This window comes from Diabrotica undecimpunctata, chromosome 2 (genome assembly GCF_040954645.1).
Source record: "Diabrotica undecimpunctata isolate CICGRU chromosome 2, icDiaUnde3, whole genome shotgun sequence".
Lineage (NCBI taxonomy): Eukaryota > Metazoa > Arthropoda > Insecta > Coleoptera > Chrysomelidae > Diabrotica > Diabrotica undecimpunctata.
In genome coordinates this window covers 177,109,114-177,123,745 of record NC_092804.1, presented here as the reverse complement: position 1 = coordinate 177,123,745, position 14,632 = coordinate 177,109,114, and the positions used below count along the sequence as shown (strand labels likewise).

Genomic DNA, 14,632 nt, shown 5'->3' with positions numbered 1-14,632 from the left:
TTTTAAACATATTAAAAGGTTTTTCTAGGCGGAATATGGAGCTTGTAAGTCAAGTTTAGAAAGTCGAAAACATTTAAAGGATTAACTTCATTTTTTTGTACTTTTTTTCCAATTATTGCTATTTTTTCAACAATAAACATAAAATTTTCAATTTCTAGCTAACAAAATATTGTGTAAAATTTAATAACGAAACTTTTAACTTCGTATAATTTTTTCTCTAGGATCAATATTTTGAAAATTATAAACGAAAATAGGAGCAAAAAAATGAGAAATTTTCAATTGTTTTCAGATTTTGTTAAATAAAAAATTTAGCACAAGGTTTGCGACTGGCGCATATCGTGATTATCGATATTGGGCACATCCTGAAGGGATTCCAGCAAAAAAATAGCTTCCTATGGAAAATGTCCATTATGGTCTGAATTTCTACAGATCCCGCCTAGTCTATTACTGAGCTCGAGTAATGCAACTAAATATTGCATTAAATTTTCATTTAACTTGGTATATAACTGTTTGGTCCGCCAGTTTAGCGAGTTTAAGAATCTTACTTGGAAGCTTTCAAAAGAGGGATCACTAGTCAGGTAATCGTTCAGTCGTTCATAGTTCACAGTCAGTACGTCAGTAGTCAGTAATAAAGCACGTGGATTGTGCGGTTGATGTGTATATTTTTCTTGTATTATTGTGGTCTTTTGTTTTATTTTGTATTATATATATACATATTTATTTTGTTGAATTTAGATCTAATATGTGTTCCACATTTGAAGAACTTGATATCTTTAGAACTCTTGGTGATGCATTGCACAATTTTGCAACATTCCATTTATTACTAAGTATCATAAAGAAGAAGTCATATGATGGTATGTATCTTAGTACAATTATTATTTCACATATACTTAATTTTTCAATCTCGTGCAGATATAAATATTAAAAAGGTTTAGGGGAAAGTGTTGTACCTTGGAGCATTTTTTTAAGTCGATATTTGTGTAAAGATAATGTTAAATAAAGAAATTTTGGATAAACAAGATTCTTTTATTTAATCAGTTTTGTAATATGCATTGAAAATTTTAATATAAATGAAATAAGTACTTGAAAAATAAGTAAATAAAATAATCACTCTCTGGTCTGAGGTACAACAATAAGGTTGTACCTTGGAACAACTCCTTACTGTACATATTTTGTAAGAGAAAACAGTACAATGTAAATTAAAAATAAACTTCATTTAACAATATAAATAACCGATAAACGAAACAACATTGTAGGGACTACAGTCAACGGCAAAATATAAGTTGTGCCTCTTGCCGTTTTGACAAACCTACATTTAGGTTCAGGAAGACGCAGTATTACATCGGAGTTGTTGACAAAAGAAGGGTTTTCAATACTTATAGGTACGAAATTTCTAGATGCTACCATACCATCAATTTTCTTGTAAAATTTTTAACTTTATTTACGTACTTTATTTTTTTAAAGTCTCTTTATTTTTTTTGTAGCTAATTCTACTAAAACAAAATTATTCCTGTTAATTTGATAATTTTTTTCATTTTCTTTGTCTTTCGCTTCTGCTATAATTTTCTCAAAAAACTCTTTTTCATCTGATGACGAATCTTGCAGTGTAAGACTTACTTCACTTTCATCTTCGCTACTTTTATTTTTCTTTTTGTTTATTATTTTCCTTTTAGGGATTTCTTCTGGCTGCTCTTGGGTTTTTGCCGATTTATATTGTTCTATTTCTTCTTTAACAGGTTTTCTTCTTCTTCTTTTGGCATCATTACCCTGAATGGGTCTTTGCCTGTTTGGCTATGTCCTTTCATTCAGATCTCTTTTGGGCCCTTCTCCTTCATTGTCTTATATTCATGGTTTTCAGGTCCTGTTTCACATCACCCAACCATCTTGTCTACCTGTGTCTACCTCTTGTCTAGCCTTCGACTACCAGCTTCGACTGTAACATCTTCTTTGTCGTTTTCTTGTCTTCCTGTCGCTGAACATGTCTTCATGACAGTCTTTCACAAATCTTACAATGTTATATCCTCATTCAGTTTATTAACCTCGTCGCTTCTCCTGATTCTCCATGTGTCGTCTTCCTCTTGCACCGACCATATACTTTTTTCAATATATTTCCATAGAATGTCCTGACTTGGGCTTCCTCTCTTTTTGTCATTACCCATTTTTCACAACCATAGGTTACTACGGGTCTAATCAAAGCTCTGTAGATAGTCATTTTGGTTCTTTTGTCTAATAATTTCGATGTATTTTGATGTATTTTTTTGGTATACCTAGATTTCATAGGTCTTCCAGCATTTTGTCTCTTTTCACATTATCAAAAGCTTGTTTAAAGTCTATATACATATTATATAGTTCTATCGTTCTATTCATAAGTTTTTCTCTTGTATTGTTCGAAATATGAATATGTTGTCTATAGTGGCTCTATTTGACATGAATCCATTTTTATAATCACAAATTATATTTTCGGAGTATTCTGACAATCTAGTGTAGATAATGCCAGAAAGGATGTTGTATATTACATTTAGCAATGTAATTGGTCTGTAATTCTGGCATTTCCTCTGATCTCCTTTTTTATATATTGGCTGTATAAGACCAACTGCCCATTTTTCCGTAATTTGCTTATTGGTCCATACCAAGCTTATCAGGTAATTCTTTCCCAGAGTTCGGGTCCTCCATATTTCAACATTTCTGCCGAAACTCCGTCCGTTCTTGGCGCTTTACTGTTTTTTAGTTTCTTTACTATTTAAACTACTTCTTCATAACTCGGATTTTCAATGTGCTGCTCCGTCATAAAATATATTGTCTCATTTTGATCATTTCCATTGTCTTCATTTAGGTTTTGCTCAAAGTATTCTTTCCATCTCATTATAATTTTTTGTTTCTCTGTTAGTAGTTCTCCATCCTTGTATTTGCATATTATCAGTTTTGGTCTAAATGACTGTGTGCTTTCTTTTATTCTTTTATAGAATTTTCTGCTCTCGTGTACTACTACTACTAAGGATTTCCACAGTTTTCACTGTCTTCCTTCACTCAACCGTTTTCTCCAATTTTCCCTGTCATTCCAGTCTCCATCTCGCAGGGTTCTTTTCTCCATAGCCTCGTCGATTTCATCTCTGAATGACCTTCGGGGTCTTCCTCTCTTTCTTCTTCCAATCGGGCTCCATTCTGTGATTTTGTTTATCCAGCGTCCTCTGTCCGCTCTTCTGACGTGGCCGTAACAGGATAGTCTCTTCTCCTCTATATAGTCGATTATGTCTGATTGCACTCCCATTCTCCGCTTAATCTCTGCGTTTTCAATTCTGTCTCTTTTTGTAAGTCTACAGCTTCTCCTCAGGAACTCCATTTCTACTGCTCTTATTCTACCTCTATTTCTCTTGTTTATTGTCCAGTTTTCGGATCCATATGTCAGGATACTTCTTGTCAGGGTATTATATATTCTCTTTTTTGTCTTTATCGTAATGTTCTTATCCCACAACACTGAGTTTAGTTGTCTTATACAGTTTCTTGTTTGTCTCAGTCTGTTGTTTATATCTTCTTCTGTTGTTCCCTGGTTCGATATTATGGTTCCTAAATACTTGAATTTATCTGTTCCATTTATTTGTCTTCCCTCGTCTATCTCTAGGTTTCTCATATCCTTGTTTTCTGTTGTTAGGTATTCGGTTTTCTCTAAGTTTATTTCCATTCCAATGTTTTTATATTCTTCTTCTAGTTTTCTGAGCATAAAGCTGAGATCTTCTTCATCTTGTGCGATGACTACTTGATCGTCGGCAAAACTTAAGGTGTATAGGTATTCGTCTCTTACTGGTATGCCCATTCCTTCGCACTTTCTCCTCCATGGTTTGAGTGTCTTTTCCAAGAATATTTTAAACAGAGTAGGGGACGTAGCACAGCCTTGTAGAAGTCCTTTTGTCGTCTTAAATGGATTGTAGGCTTTATTTCCACATTTAATAGCTACTTTGTTTTCTTTGTATAGTGCTTTAACTGCTTTTATTAGTGTTTGTCGGATTCCGAGATCATTCATTGCTTCCCATAATTTGACTCTAGGTATTGAGTCATATGCTTTCTTTAGATCAACAAAGGCCAGATGGACCGGTCTACCTTTTGCCATTTTCTTCTCTATCAGTTGTTCTAATGTGTACGTATGATCTAGGCATGATTTTCCTACTGTGAACCCTGCTTGGTCTTCTCCAATTTTTCCTATTATTTCAGTTTCTAGTTTTTCTTTAATAATTTTCCCGTAAAGTCTACCTACCGACGATATTATACTAATTCCTCTATAGTTTTCACATTTTTTCCTGTTTCCTGCTCTCGTGTCTGGTGTTATATTATAGGATTTCTTGTACTTGTTTTTTCAAAACCTCTCTTTTTTTTTTGTTCTGCATATTCTAGTCGCATGTATTCTCTTTGGTTGGTTAAGCCTAGCTTGTCCTTTTTTCTCTACTGCAGTTCTGCATTCATCATCGTACTTTTCCACATTTCTTTGCCTTTTGGCTTTTCTGACAGTTTCTTCTGCAAAATCCGTTATTATTGTTTTTAATTGTCTCCATTCTTCCTCTGCAGTATGTGTATCTGTTAAAATTGCACTTCTTCTCTTCCTCCTTTCAGTTGCTTTTCTTGGTGCTGCCTTCGGAAAAGGCCTAATTTCGTGTGGAGAAACTATAGTTTGGTTGTCTCGACTTGTAGATGGTGTAGATATTATTTGTTGGCGGTTATTGCCATTGTTATTAGCATCTTTATTACTTGCAATACTATTAGAAGGTTCTGGTTCGAACTGTTCAGGTCGGTCGGTGACGTAGACCGATAAAAATTCATCTTCACTAAAAATAATGTCATTAAATGACCAAATTCCTGACACGAGAAAGCCTTTCACAATATTGTTAATGGATTAATGGAAAAAGCCTTCGAATATGCCGTTCTAATTATTTCGGAACAATTTAATGGTAATCGATGATGTGAAATAGTTTGGCTAAGATTTTTAAGTTTTAGTTATTTATAAGTTTCAGCAATTCTCGATAATTATTCCAGTTAGTCTCTTCCATGTGCTTTACCGTTTTTAATCCACACAGAACTGTTTTCTTCTATTTCTGATGTTGAATACAAATCGAAGATATTTGTCGTCAAAATCATTGGAAATATAGTTTGACCATACTTCTTAATTTTTTTTTGTGTGCATCCAGAATTCTTGTTGTTTTGTTTTGCTTTAGTAGTTTTGAAAATGGTGGATTTACAGTTAACATAAAGAGTGTGGTATTCTATTAATTTTGTAGATATTAAATCTTTCTTTTATCTTTTTTTTTGTAAATACAAAGTATCTTAGATACTTAATCCAACTCTGACAAATTAACATCCTGATTGCATCAACCTGTGTTTTGATTGGCCGGAACCTCTTTGGAACACATCCACGGACTCGTAACCTAAAGTATCTTATATACTAAGACGCTAAGCCCTTTTCTTGTCCACCACTTTACTCAAAAACCACATTAGAAAATTAATATATTTTTTCGGAATATTATTAGTATTAGAAAGGTCTCGTCGAGACGAATCTAAATATGTACTTCCGGTTGCGATCCGACACCGGAAGTGACCCGAAACGCGCATAAAACGTCAAGATAGAGCAAATCTGACACCGGATTCGTGATCAGCATGCAAAATTAACTGCTAAATGATATCCATGTCGACATTAGATGAACTAAAAATTGCATTCCGGTTTTGAGGTCGACTTCCATAATCACTTTTTTTTTACTTGCATTATTATTGATGAATGTTATGTATATTCTTGCTTATATTGTTTGTATTGATCTCTTAATTTTTCTCGCAAAATAAAAATTTCATTTAAAAAACTCGATGTCGAGTTGGTCCGCTAGTAAATAATATAAGCGAATGCTTTTTGCTTTACGTATTATTTTAGTAGCGTTTTAATGAATTAACTTATATTACTATTTCATATGTTATTTTTTAGGAGTATCGGCCAAGACGCAGTTTCTCTATACTCTAGTATTTACCACCAGATACCTTGATTTATTCGTGGTATTCTTATCATATTACAACAGTGTAATGAAGGTGATTTTTGCACTTGTCCCAACATGCACGTTTTTACTTGTGTTTAAAATGAAGAGCACATACGAAAAGAAATATGACAGCTTCTGGTCCGAAGTTCTTGTTGCCGGGGCACTGATATTAGCAGTGTTCGTTAATTACAATTTAGAAGCGATTGAAGTAAGTTTTATAAAATTCAACGTTGTAATTAAACGCCACACTTGTTTTTTTTTTAATGCAACACCATATAAAATGCAATGAATAAATTGAATTCGGGGTCAAGAGATTGAATGTTATCAACGTTTTAAAATTTGATATGATATTTGATACAGCTTGTTTTAAATACAGTAGTAAGCAGTTCTAAGAAATATTTTAATGTGTAGACAATAAAAACAACTATGCAGTGGCATTTCTTTAATAAACAACTTAACCCTCTAATGCATGAATTTTTGTTCGAGCTGAATAATTCGCGAACGTTAAGGTAGGTACACATATACGAGCCAAACGGTATGCATACGGTATGCGATCGCTATATTCGGTAATGTGTACGGCAGAAAAAACCGCTTGCGTACTGTTTCATCGTGACTCGTCGCGAACCAAATTGTTGCGGTTTATTCCACGACTTCAAAGGAAGCTCGTCTTTCAGTTTGGACGGCGCTTACTAGACGCAGCGAACATTTTTATTGTCTCATCAAATCGACATTGTGTGAATGACGTGTTCCTTCCTAGAGAGACGTGAGAAAACAGCAAACTGATTATTGTACATATTTTTATTTTTGTTAAACAAGCAAAAACAGAAACATAAATCAGTACCCAAATTATAAATAAAATTAATCATTTCGCACATGTGTGTTCGTTGTTGGTTTGTCGCTTTCCATGGATCGAGATAAGTATGCGATCAGTACGATGTAGAATATTTTTCAAGGATCTGTACGCGTACGGTACGTATACCGTTTGGCTTGCATATGTGTACCCACCTTTAGATTTTGCACTTACGAACACAAATGTACTGAGGCAAAAATTGATATTACTGCCAGGTGTACCTCTAAAAGGAAAAAAAACACATCCGCCTTGAGGCGGACTTGTGCACTAACCATGCATTAAGGTAACAGCATTTAATTTTTTTTTATTATCAAACTAAGCAAATAAAAACATATTGAAATTGTTGAAAGATCACAACACAAAAACATTTTGAAAAACATGTTTTTGTGGTTGAATTACATAAAGATAAATTGCATTTTATACAATATGCTTGGGTTTCGGATGTGCATTTTGGAAATTTGCACTGTTTTTTACCAGTACGATCAGGCCCGTTCCTAGGGTAGTGAGCGCCAGCGTGCAGGATTTTTTGTGCACCCCCATATTATGTTTTTAAGATACCTATATCATAACATGTTCTTGTGATATGATTAAAAATACGATATGAATGTAAAAAGAAAAATAAAACGAACCATGTTTGAAAAAAGGTTTATTTTCAAAATTAAATGAAGAAAAAAGGTCATTTTAAAACAATATTATTATGTAAGTTAACAGTAAAAAAGAAAACACTCAATTCGCAAATTAATAAGGCATTCTGCAATATAACATGAAACAATAACGGAAAGGAGATACTCTCAATGCAAAAAAACTTTATTAAATAATACATATATACCAAGTGAAAAATAATTAAATAACAAATATTGGAATTACAACATGACACGTCGTGCTTTCACATATGCAAGCTCATTAATCATTTCATTGTGATCAATGGCTTCACAAATTTTATTTTCAATTGAAATAACTGCCAAATCTGATAGCCTTTCTTGGCACATTGACGTTCTTAAATAATTTTTTATGAGCTTTAGCTTTGAAAAACTCCTTTCGCCAGATGCCACCGAAATTGGAAGGGCCAGGAATATTCTCAAGGCTATAAATAGATTTGGAAACAACGATTGTAAATTTTTCTTTGTTATATAATTTAAAATATCTATCGAATCCGAAATTTTGCTAGAGTCTGTGAGTGGGTTAAGAACTTTGTATGACAGAATCTCATTATGCAAATCAAGACCATCAATATCTTTGCAAACGTTTGCTTCATGTTGAATTTGTAAAGCTAAATCCAAATCCATACATGATCTTTTAACTACATCTGAATCTAGATTGTGAAAATTACCCAAAAATCCAAATAAATCGTGGCACTTATCTATTCCCCCAAAGCGTCTTTGTAGGGATTGAATTGTTGTGTCCAAAATTTGAAAATAAAAACTGATCTTAAATTTTTGTTTTGGATCGAATACTGTTTCATCTGTACCTTCATACGAAAATTGAAGCTTCGCCTTTCTTTGTCTTAATAATGAAAATGTTTGCTCTACATCACTTTTGTTCTGCTTCTGCTACAGCCTCATTCATGAAAATCTCGAAATGTTTGTCTGACCTTTTTTCAGTGAAATAAATAATAAGATTTCTTATTTCTGTATGGCATTCATTTAAAGTTGTATTTGGATTCTGGACCATTTTACTTACTATATTAACTTTTGTTAACAGATCATGCTAAATTATAATAAAAAAATGAATTTGAACGTTTTAATTTTGTCTAATAGTGACCTTGCTGAAAGTTTCGTGTTCATATCTCTTGAATTATCTTCCACCAAATCATGTAAACTTTTACAAATTTCGAGGAATTGAAACCTAAGAGGGCGAATGGCTTTGACTCTGCTTTCCCATCGTGTTTCACTTACTGATTTTGAAGTTAAGTTTGGTACATTCCTTTTTAAAATGTCCCATCTGTAAGGTGAAGCAGAAAAAAAATTGAACAACTCATGAATAATTGAAAAAAAAAACCTACAGTCTCATATGAAATTTTAGCTGCATCATTGACACTTAAATTAAAAGTGTGAGCTGAACAAGGCAAAAACATTGCTCTGGGATTAATTTTTAGAATTTGAGCTTGAAGGCCCACATGCTTGCCAGACATATTTGCCCCATTGTCATATTTGCCCCATTTGCCTCATGTCATCAAGGTTTATTTCAAATTTTGATAATAGTTCTTCTTCTAAAAAATTGAAGAGCCGTTCTCCTGTAGTATTTAAAACTTTGAAAAAACCCAGAAAGTGTTCTCTAATTTCGACTTCATATGGAGAACAATAAACGAAGCGAATTATGACCGTCAGCTGTTCAACATGGCTAGCATCTGGAGATTCATCCATAATAATTAAGTAATATTTTGTTCTGAGGCAGAATTTCTTTCTGAATATTTCTTGACAATAAATCAATTAATTCATTTTGGAAGTGATTGCTCAGGCAATGAGGCATATTTCGGCACAACCCTTTAGACATTCGAATATTGCTCAGGTGTTCCATCATAATTGGATCGAATTTAGCAATCATTTCAACTAATTTCAAAAAATTGCCATTATTAGTCTCATCAAGTCTCATAGTCAAGATTAGTACTGTCACCCCTAAAAGCTAAATTTTGGCCAGCTAAATACTGCACAATACAAATCATTCTTTTAATTATTTCACGCCATCGCTGTTTTTCAATTTCATAATATTTTTGTTGCTTTTATCAATAGTACATTCTTTACTTAAACACGGCGAGCGGCATTAGACGGCGCGTTGTGTGGTGTGCTGACACTAATAAAATTGTAGGGTGATAATTTAATTAGAAATTTTGGTATTATAATAGGGAATAGCAATCGGATGAAGTGCTTGCTTTAGCGCTTACCGGGGAAATACTGAACACTGACTTTTTTTGTTTTAGAAGTGAGAATATTTTTGTAATAGTAACCAAATATTTGGCGCCCCTAAAATTTAGCGCCTGCGTGCGGGGCATTCATTGCATACCCGCCAGGAACGGCCCTGAGTACGATCACGAAATACACACCAGTGGCCTATTTGATCGTAACGGATGTGCTCCGTCGGAAGATATGCTCCCTTTGGTGCTCTTGCAGTGGTTTTAGGTGAACAACTGGAAGGTCGGCCAACAGGTCGTTTGACTGTAGCCATGCCACACAAGCAGAGTGATTCAGCTACTTGTGTTCTGAACACTGGCAACTTAATTTTTTCTTTTTGGGAATCAATCTTGTGATACAGTAGGTAAGCGTTGATCACCGTCACATCTATGAGGTGGTAAAAAAGACTATTCCATTTTCTGGTCTTCATATGAATGCGATACCGACCTATTTTAATAGTCCATCCATCAAATCAACACCTCCCATATGCCGCTATGTTGTACGCACGTTGTACGTATCCGCTATATCTAGTACATATGTGAGTGCTCCAGCTCGGTAAGGGGTTAAGATATTTCATGCTCCTAATCTCAATTCCATTTTTCGTTTGCAGAGTCGTCGTCGTAAGTTCCGTCCAGCTAAAGAGTTCCTGAGATTCCGTAACATATGAATTTTTAAAGGAAGACGTTTTTAGTTTCTAGCCCAATCCCCAACCTGGAGGGCCAGCAACTCGTCCGTTAGGGTTGGCATACCTTTGTCTATATTGGTTTGTGGGTGGTATTTTATTTCCCACCTACCCGCAAGTTCTAAGACTGATCACGAAATTCCTCTATCCACTACCTGGATACGCAGTAGATGGGAAACAAACAACTTCCCACTAAGTGTTTAATCACCGAGGAGGATCCCCCAGGATCCTATTCCGACACTGTTACTTACACATTTTAAGGACTCAAAATGGAGGTAACACCATAAAAAAAATTTTGGTGACCAACCAAAACCCTCCCCAGAGGCAAATTCTAGGTGTGCTACTGTTTAAATATATCATATTCCAAATTTGGACTCAAAAACTTAAATTTGCAAACTTACTTAAACTGGAAAATTTACAAAATATACGTACGATATCGTGTAACTGCATCGGGTTAAAACAAGTGACTCGGTTTGTTTTATTTGTATTTTGTAACTTGTTCTGCGGAAACCTTTGGTATAAGATAAAATACCCTACATGTATAGATTTTAATTAACCTCCATTTTGTTTGTTTTAAGGTACTCTGGACATTCAGTAACTACTTAGAGGCAGTAGTCATGATTCCACAGCTGTACATGATTTTCCAGAGTAAAAAAACCACCCGACACATGAAGATGTATATATCATTCTTGGTTCTGTACAAAATAATGTACATTTGCGACTCGATTTACGTATACAACACGTACAATCAGTTCAACGCTATAACTGGGATATCTAATGTTGTTAATATTACGATAGTCTTCATTGCTGTGGTAATTTGGCGCTGCAGTAAAATAATTCACAAATACAAGCAGAAGGATGTGATGAAATGGAAAAATATATTCCTCGTCAGTGGCAGTTTTGCACAACCTGAAACTATCAAAACAGAGGCTCCTTTGGTTACAGAACACGCTTACCAGCCTGTAGTCGACTAGGACGTTGTATAATACATAAGTTTATTTCCATCCTATCTTCTCCTTAGAGTGAAATGTTCCTATGGAAGGTCTAACTACCATGCTTAGGTTTTTATTGATTATCTGACTGATTTATTCTATATATTTGACAAATATTCCAAATATTTAACCTCTCTTGTATATTATAAATAAATTATAGAAATATTATATGTTTTTTATTTCTGTGTGAAACAATTCCAGCAAAACGGAAGCCATAAGATATGATTTAGCCTTTGTTTATGACGAGGTGTTTATTGTAGAAAAAATTTCCTCGCGTTCAATTAAAAGGTTTCCCTTTTTTACTTCTTCTTAAGGTACCCTCTCCATTACTGAAGGTTAGCTATAACTACAGCAAATTACTCTCTATCTTGAGCTGTTCTTAGTATCAAATGTGTGCCTGTCCAATCTCTTACACTTTTCAGCCAGGAGCATTTTCTTCTTCCTGAACCTCTTCTTCCTTCCACTTTCCGTTCCATTATCAGTCGTAGGAAGTTGTATTTTTCTCCTCTGTAAATATGTCCTAGATAACTTGTTTTTCTGGTTTTTACAATATTTACGAGTTCTCTCTCAGTCCCAATTCTTCTCAGCACCTCGTTGTTGGTCACGTGCTCTGTCCAAGAGATCTTCACAGCATCCTTCGAAAAAGCCACATCTCAAAGGCTTCTACACGTCTCATACTTATGATTCCGAAAGTCCATGTTTCCACTTAGTATAGCACTATGGAATAAATGAATGTTTCTACAAATTGGTATCGGATATCCAACGATAAGGTGGAGTTTATTAGGAATTTTTTCATTCTTTGAAAAACACGAGCACGTATTTCAACTTCGAAGTTAATATCGTTTATTATCCAGCAACCAAGATACTGAAATGCATGCGTATCTTGAGTTGTTAACATATTCTTCGTTGATTTTTATTCCTTCTTCAATATTTTCGAGGGCATTTTGGAAGATCTTTTCGGAATATTAAATCCCAATATAGGTTTTTAATAAGAGCCACTGTGTTATGGTCTATACCATGTTGTGTTAGGGTTTCTATGAGTTCTGTGTGTTTTACTCTATCAAACGCTTTTTCGTAGGCGATAAAACAGAGAAACACGTCTTTGGTCTATCTCGGAATTTTTGTAGTAATATCTGGAGGCCAAATAATGCCTCCCTCGTACCAAGCCCCATACGATTGATTGTCGCTCAGATTTCTTTCGCATTCTCTTTATATACGTTGATGTACAGAAATATGTTCAAAAATGCCACCTTCATCCTCACAAATATGTCAGGTAACTTTTGGAATACTGGGATCGTTAATTCCTCTGAGTGGGGTACTAGGCGTTTGGCTGAAGGTAAATCAGGATATGACCACTGTTGACGATTGTTTCTATTGATCCCTGAAACATTGATCAGGCAAAAATAACAGTCATCAACGTGGTTTGTAGGTTCTCTGTCCATTGGCACTCAAAACTTTTTCTTTTTCCCGTGGTCCACTACCGTAAGTAGTGTTCTGTGCATGTTATACATACAAAATGCTGTGCCCATATTTTATCTTGATCACCAAGCCGAACACAAAAATATCCAAGATATGCACGTGTCACAAAGTCAGTAATACTTTTCGTATTTTCTTGTAATATATACTCCCCAAAAACGTAACAAAACACATCAGGTTGATTAACACAACTTCTGCGACTTGCACTAATCATTTTTGAATGTCAAACCAATATAAACTAGGAAAAGATTTGATACAACACTTTGAACAACTCACAAAAATTGGAGATTATGTACATTTGTTTTGAATATCTGTATATCAGAACTGACTTTGAACAACAAAGGCAACAATATCAGCAGTAAACATGAATGAGTATGCAATCTAGCGGTTAATTATTGAGATAATTTTACTAACTGAGCTTAGTCATCGAGAGATAGCAGCACTAATGGTGATTTTGAAGTACCTAGTATTTTATTAGGTGGAGGCCGAATGGGTTTACATTACAAGTTAGTGGTAAACGTATCATTTTAAAAGTTTAAAATACTTTCCAAACTGTTTTATTTGATTATAAAATAGTAATGTGGTAACAAATATACTGAGGAAGAAGTTTAATTAACAATGTATATTCCTTTGAATAGCATATTGTTCATTATTTCAAATATTAAAACTACTTATTTCGGAATGTGCCATATCCATAAAACTAGAGCTGATACAAAAAAAAAACGGAATCCATACTTCGATTTATTACCCTTAATATAGTAAAAAAATTTTTCTGTGGGTCTGTGTATCAGTCCTACTCTATTTTTATTAGCAATTAACGATATAATGGAAATCATTGCAAAACCTGTTCAGGCAAGACTATATGCTGATGACCTAATTATTTACATCAAAGGCAAGAACGTTAATCATAATATGGCGTCAATATTACAAGAACACTTAAATAAACTAGTAAATTGGTCCCTAAGTACCGGTTTCAGGTTTTGCTCTAATAAAACAAAATGTATAATATTTTCAAAAAGACATATCGAGAATAAACCGAACCTAATGCTTGAAAACCAAAATTTTTTTCTATACAAACGAAATAAAATTTCTAGGAGTGATATATGATCGACAGTTAAATTGGAATAGTCATATCCATGAGATGCCATGAGTTAGTTCTTTCATGTCGAAATGACCTTCACTTGTTAAAGTACCTATTATAAACTCGGTTCGCTATTCCCAGTCCCAACTGTCTAGTGCATTTAGTAATTTTTTTTTTTGCGAAGTTAGTTACTTTTTGACAGACTAAAAGTGGCTGGAAATTACTATACAACCAAGCACACGTACTTACAGCCAATATTAATAGTAAACAAACTAAATAGTAAATAAAATAGAACTTTGCGAATTACCGACAATTAATATTTATTTATCTGCACCATATAATAAATGGTTATGTTAAATTATAACGACTAAAATATATTTTTTAAATATATACTACCCAAAATTTGATGAGTTTAGTATACACTTCCACTATTTAGAATAATTCTTCTTTTTTCAAAGAAAGAAGTCTGCAATAGTAGGATACTTGAGCTATTAATACTGAGAAGTAGGAATTGTTGTGTTGTAGGTTTCCGACAATGAATCTGTCAAAATATGCCCGAGCTAAACGAATGGAGTTTAGTTCACAAAACTTGGGGTGCCGCAGCCGCAGTGGCGGACTAACACCATAGATTATGACTAACACTAAAGCGGGCCCTAGG

At 34.1% G+C, this 14,632-nt stretch overlaps 2 protein-coding genes across 2 annotated transcripts in view; one reads left to right on the top strand and one right to left on the bottom strand.

The window, feature by feature from the left end:
• The window catches only part of tow (target of wingless repressor), a 552,940-nt gene that overhangs the window by 51,369 nt on the left and 486,939 nt on the right, over window positions 1-14,632 (bottom strand). The gene's annotated exons all lie outside the window — the stretch shown is intronic.
• Window positions 449-11,579, top strand: LOC140435281 (ER lumen protein-retaining receptor 3-like). Its single transcript, XM_072524102.1, has 3 exons — window positions 449-854; window positions 5,957-6,213; window positions 11,004-11,579. Exons 1-3 carry the CDS (start codon window positions 743-745, stop codon window positions 11,397-11,399), a joined length of 765 nt encoding a protein of 254 aa, XP_072380203.1. The 5' UTR covers window positions 449-742; the 3' UTR covers window positions 11,400-11,579.

Bases quoted from the DNA above. Each gene is read 5' to 3' on its own strand.
- LOC140435281 (XM_072524102.1), top strand. From the start codon at position 743: ATGTGTTCCACATTTGAAGAACTTGATATCTTTAGAACTCTTGGTGAT. The intron at 855-5,956 runs GTATGTATCTTA...GTTATTTTTTAG, and splicing joins AAAGAAGAAGTCATATGATG to GAGTATCGGCCAAGACGCAG. The intron at 6,214-11,003 runs GTAAGTTTTATA...GTTTGTTTTAAG, and splicing joins ACAATTTAGAAGCGATTGAA to GTACTCTGGACATTCAGTAA.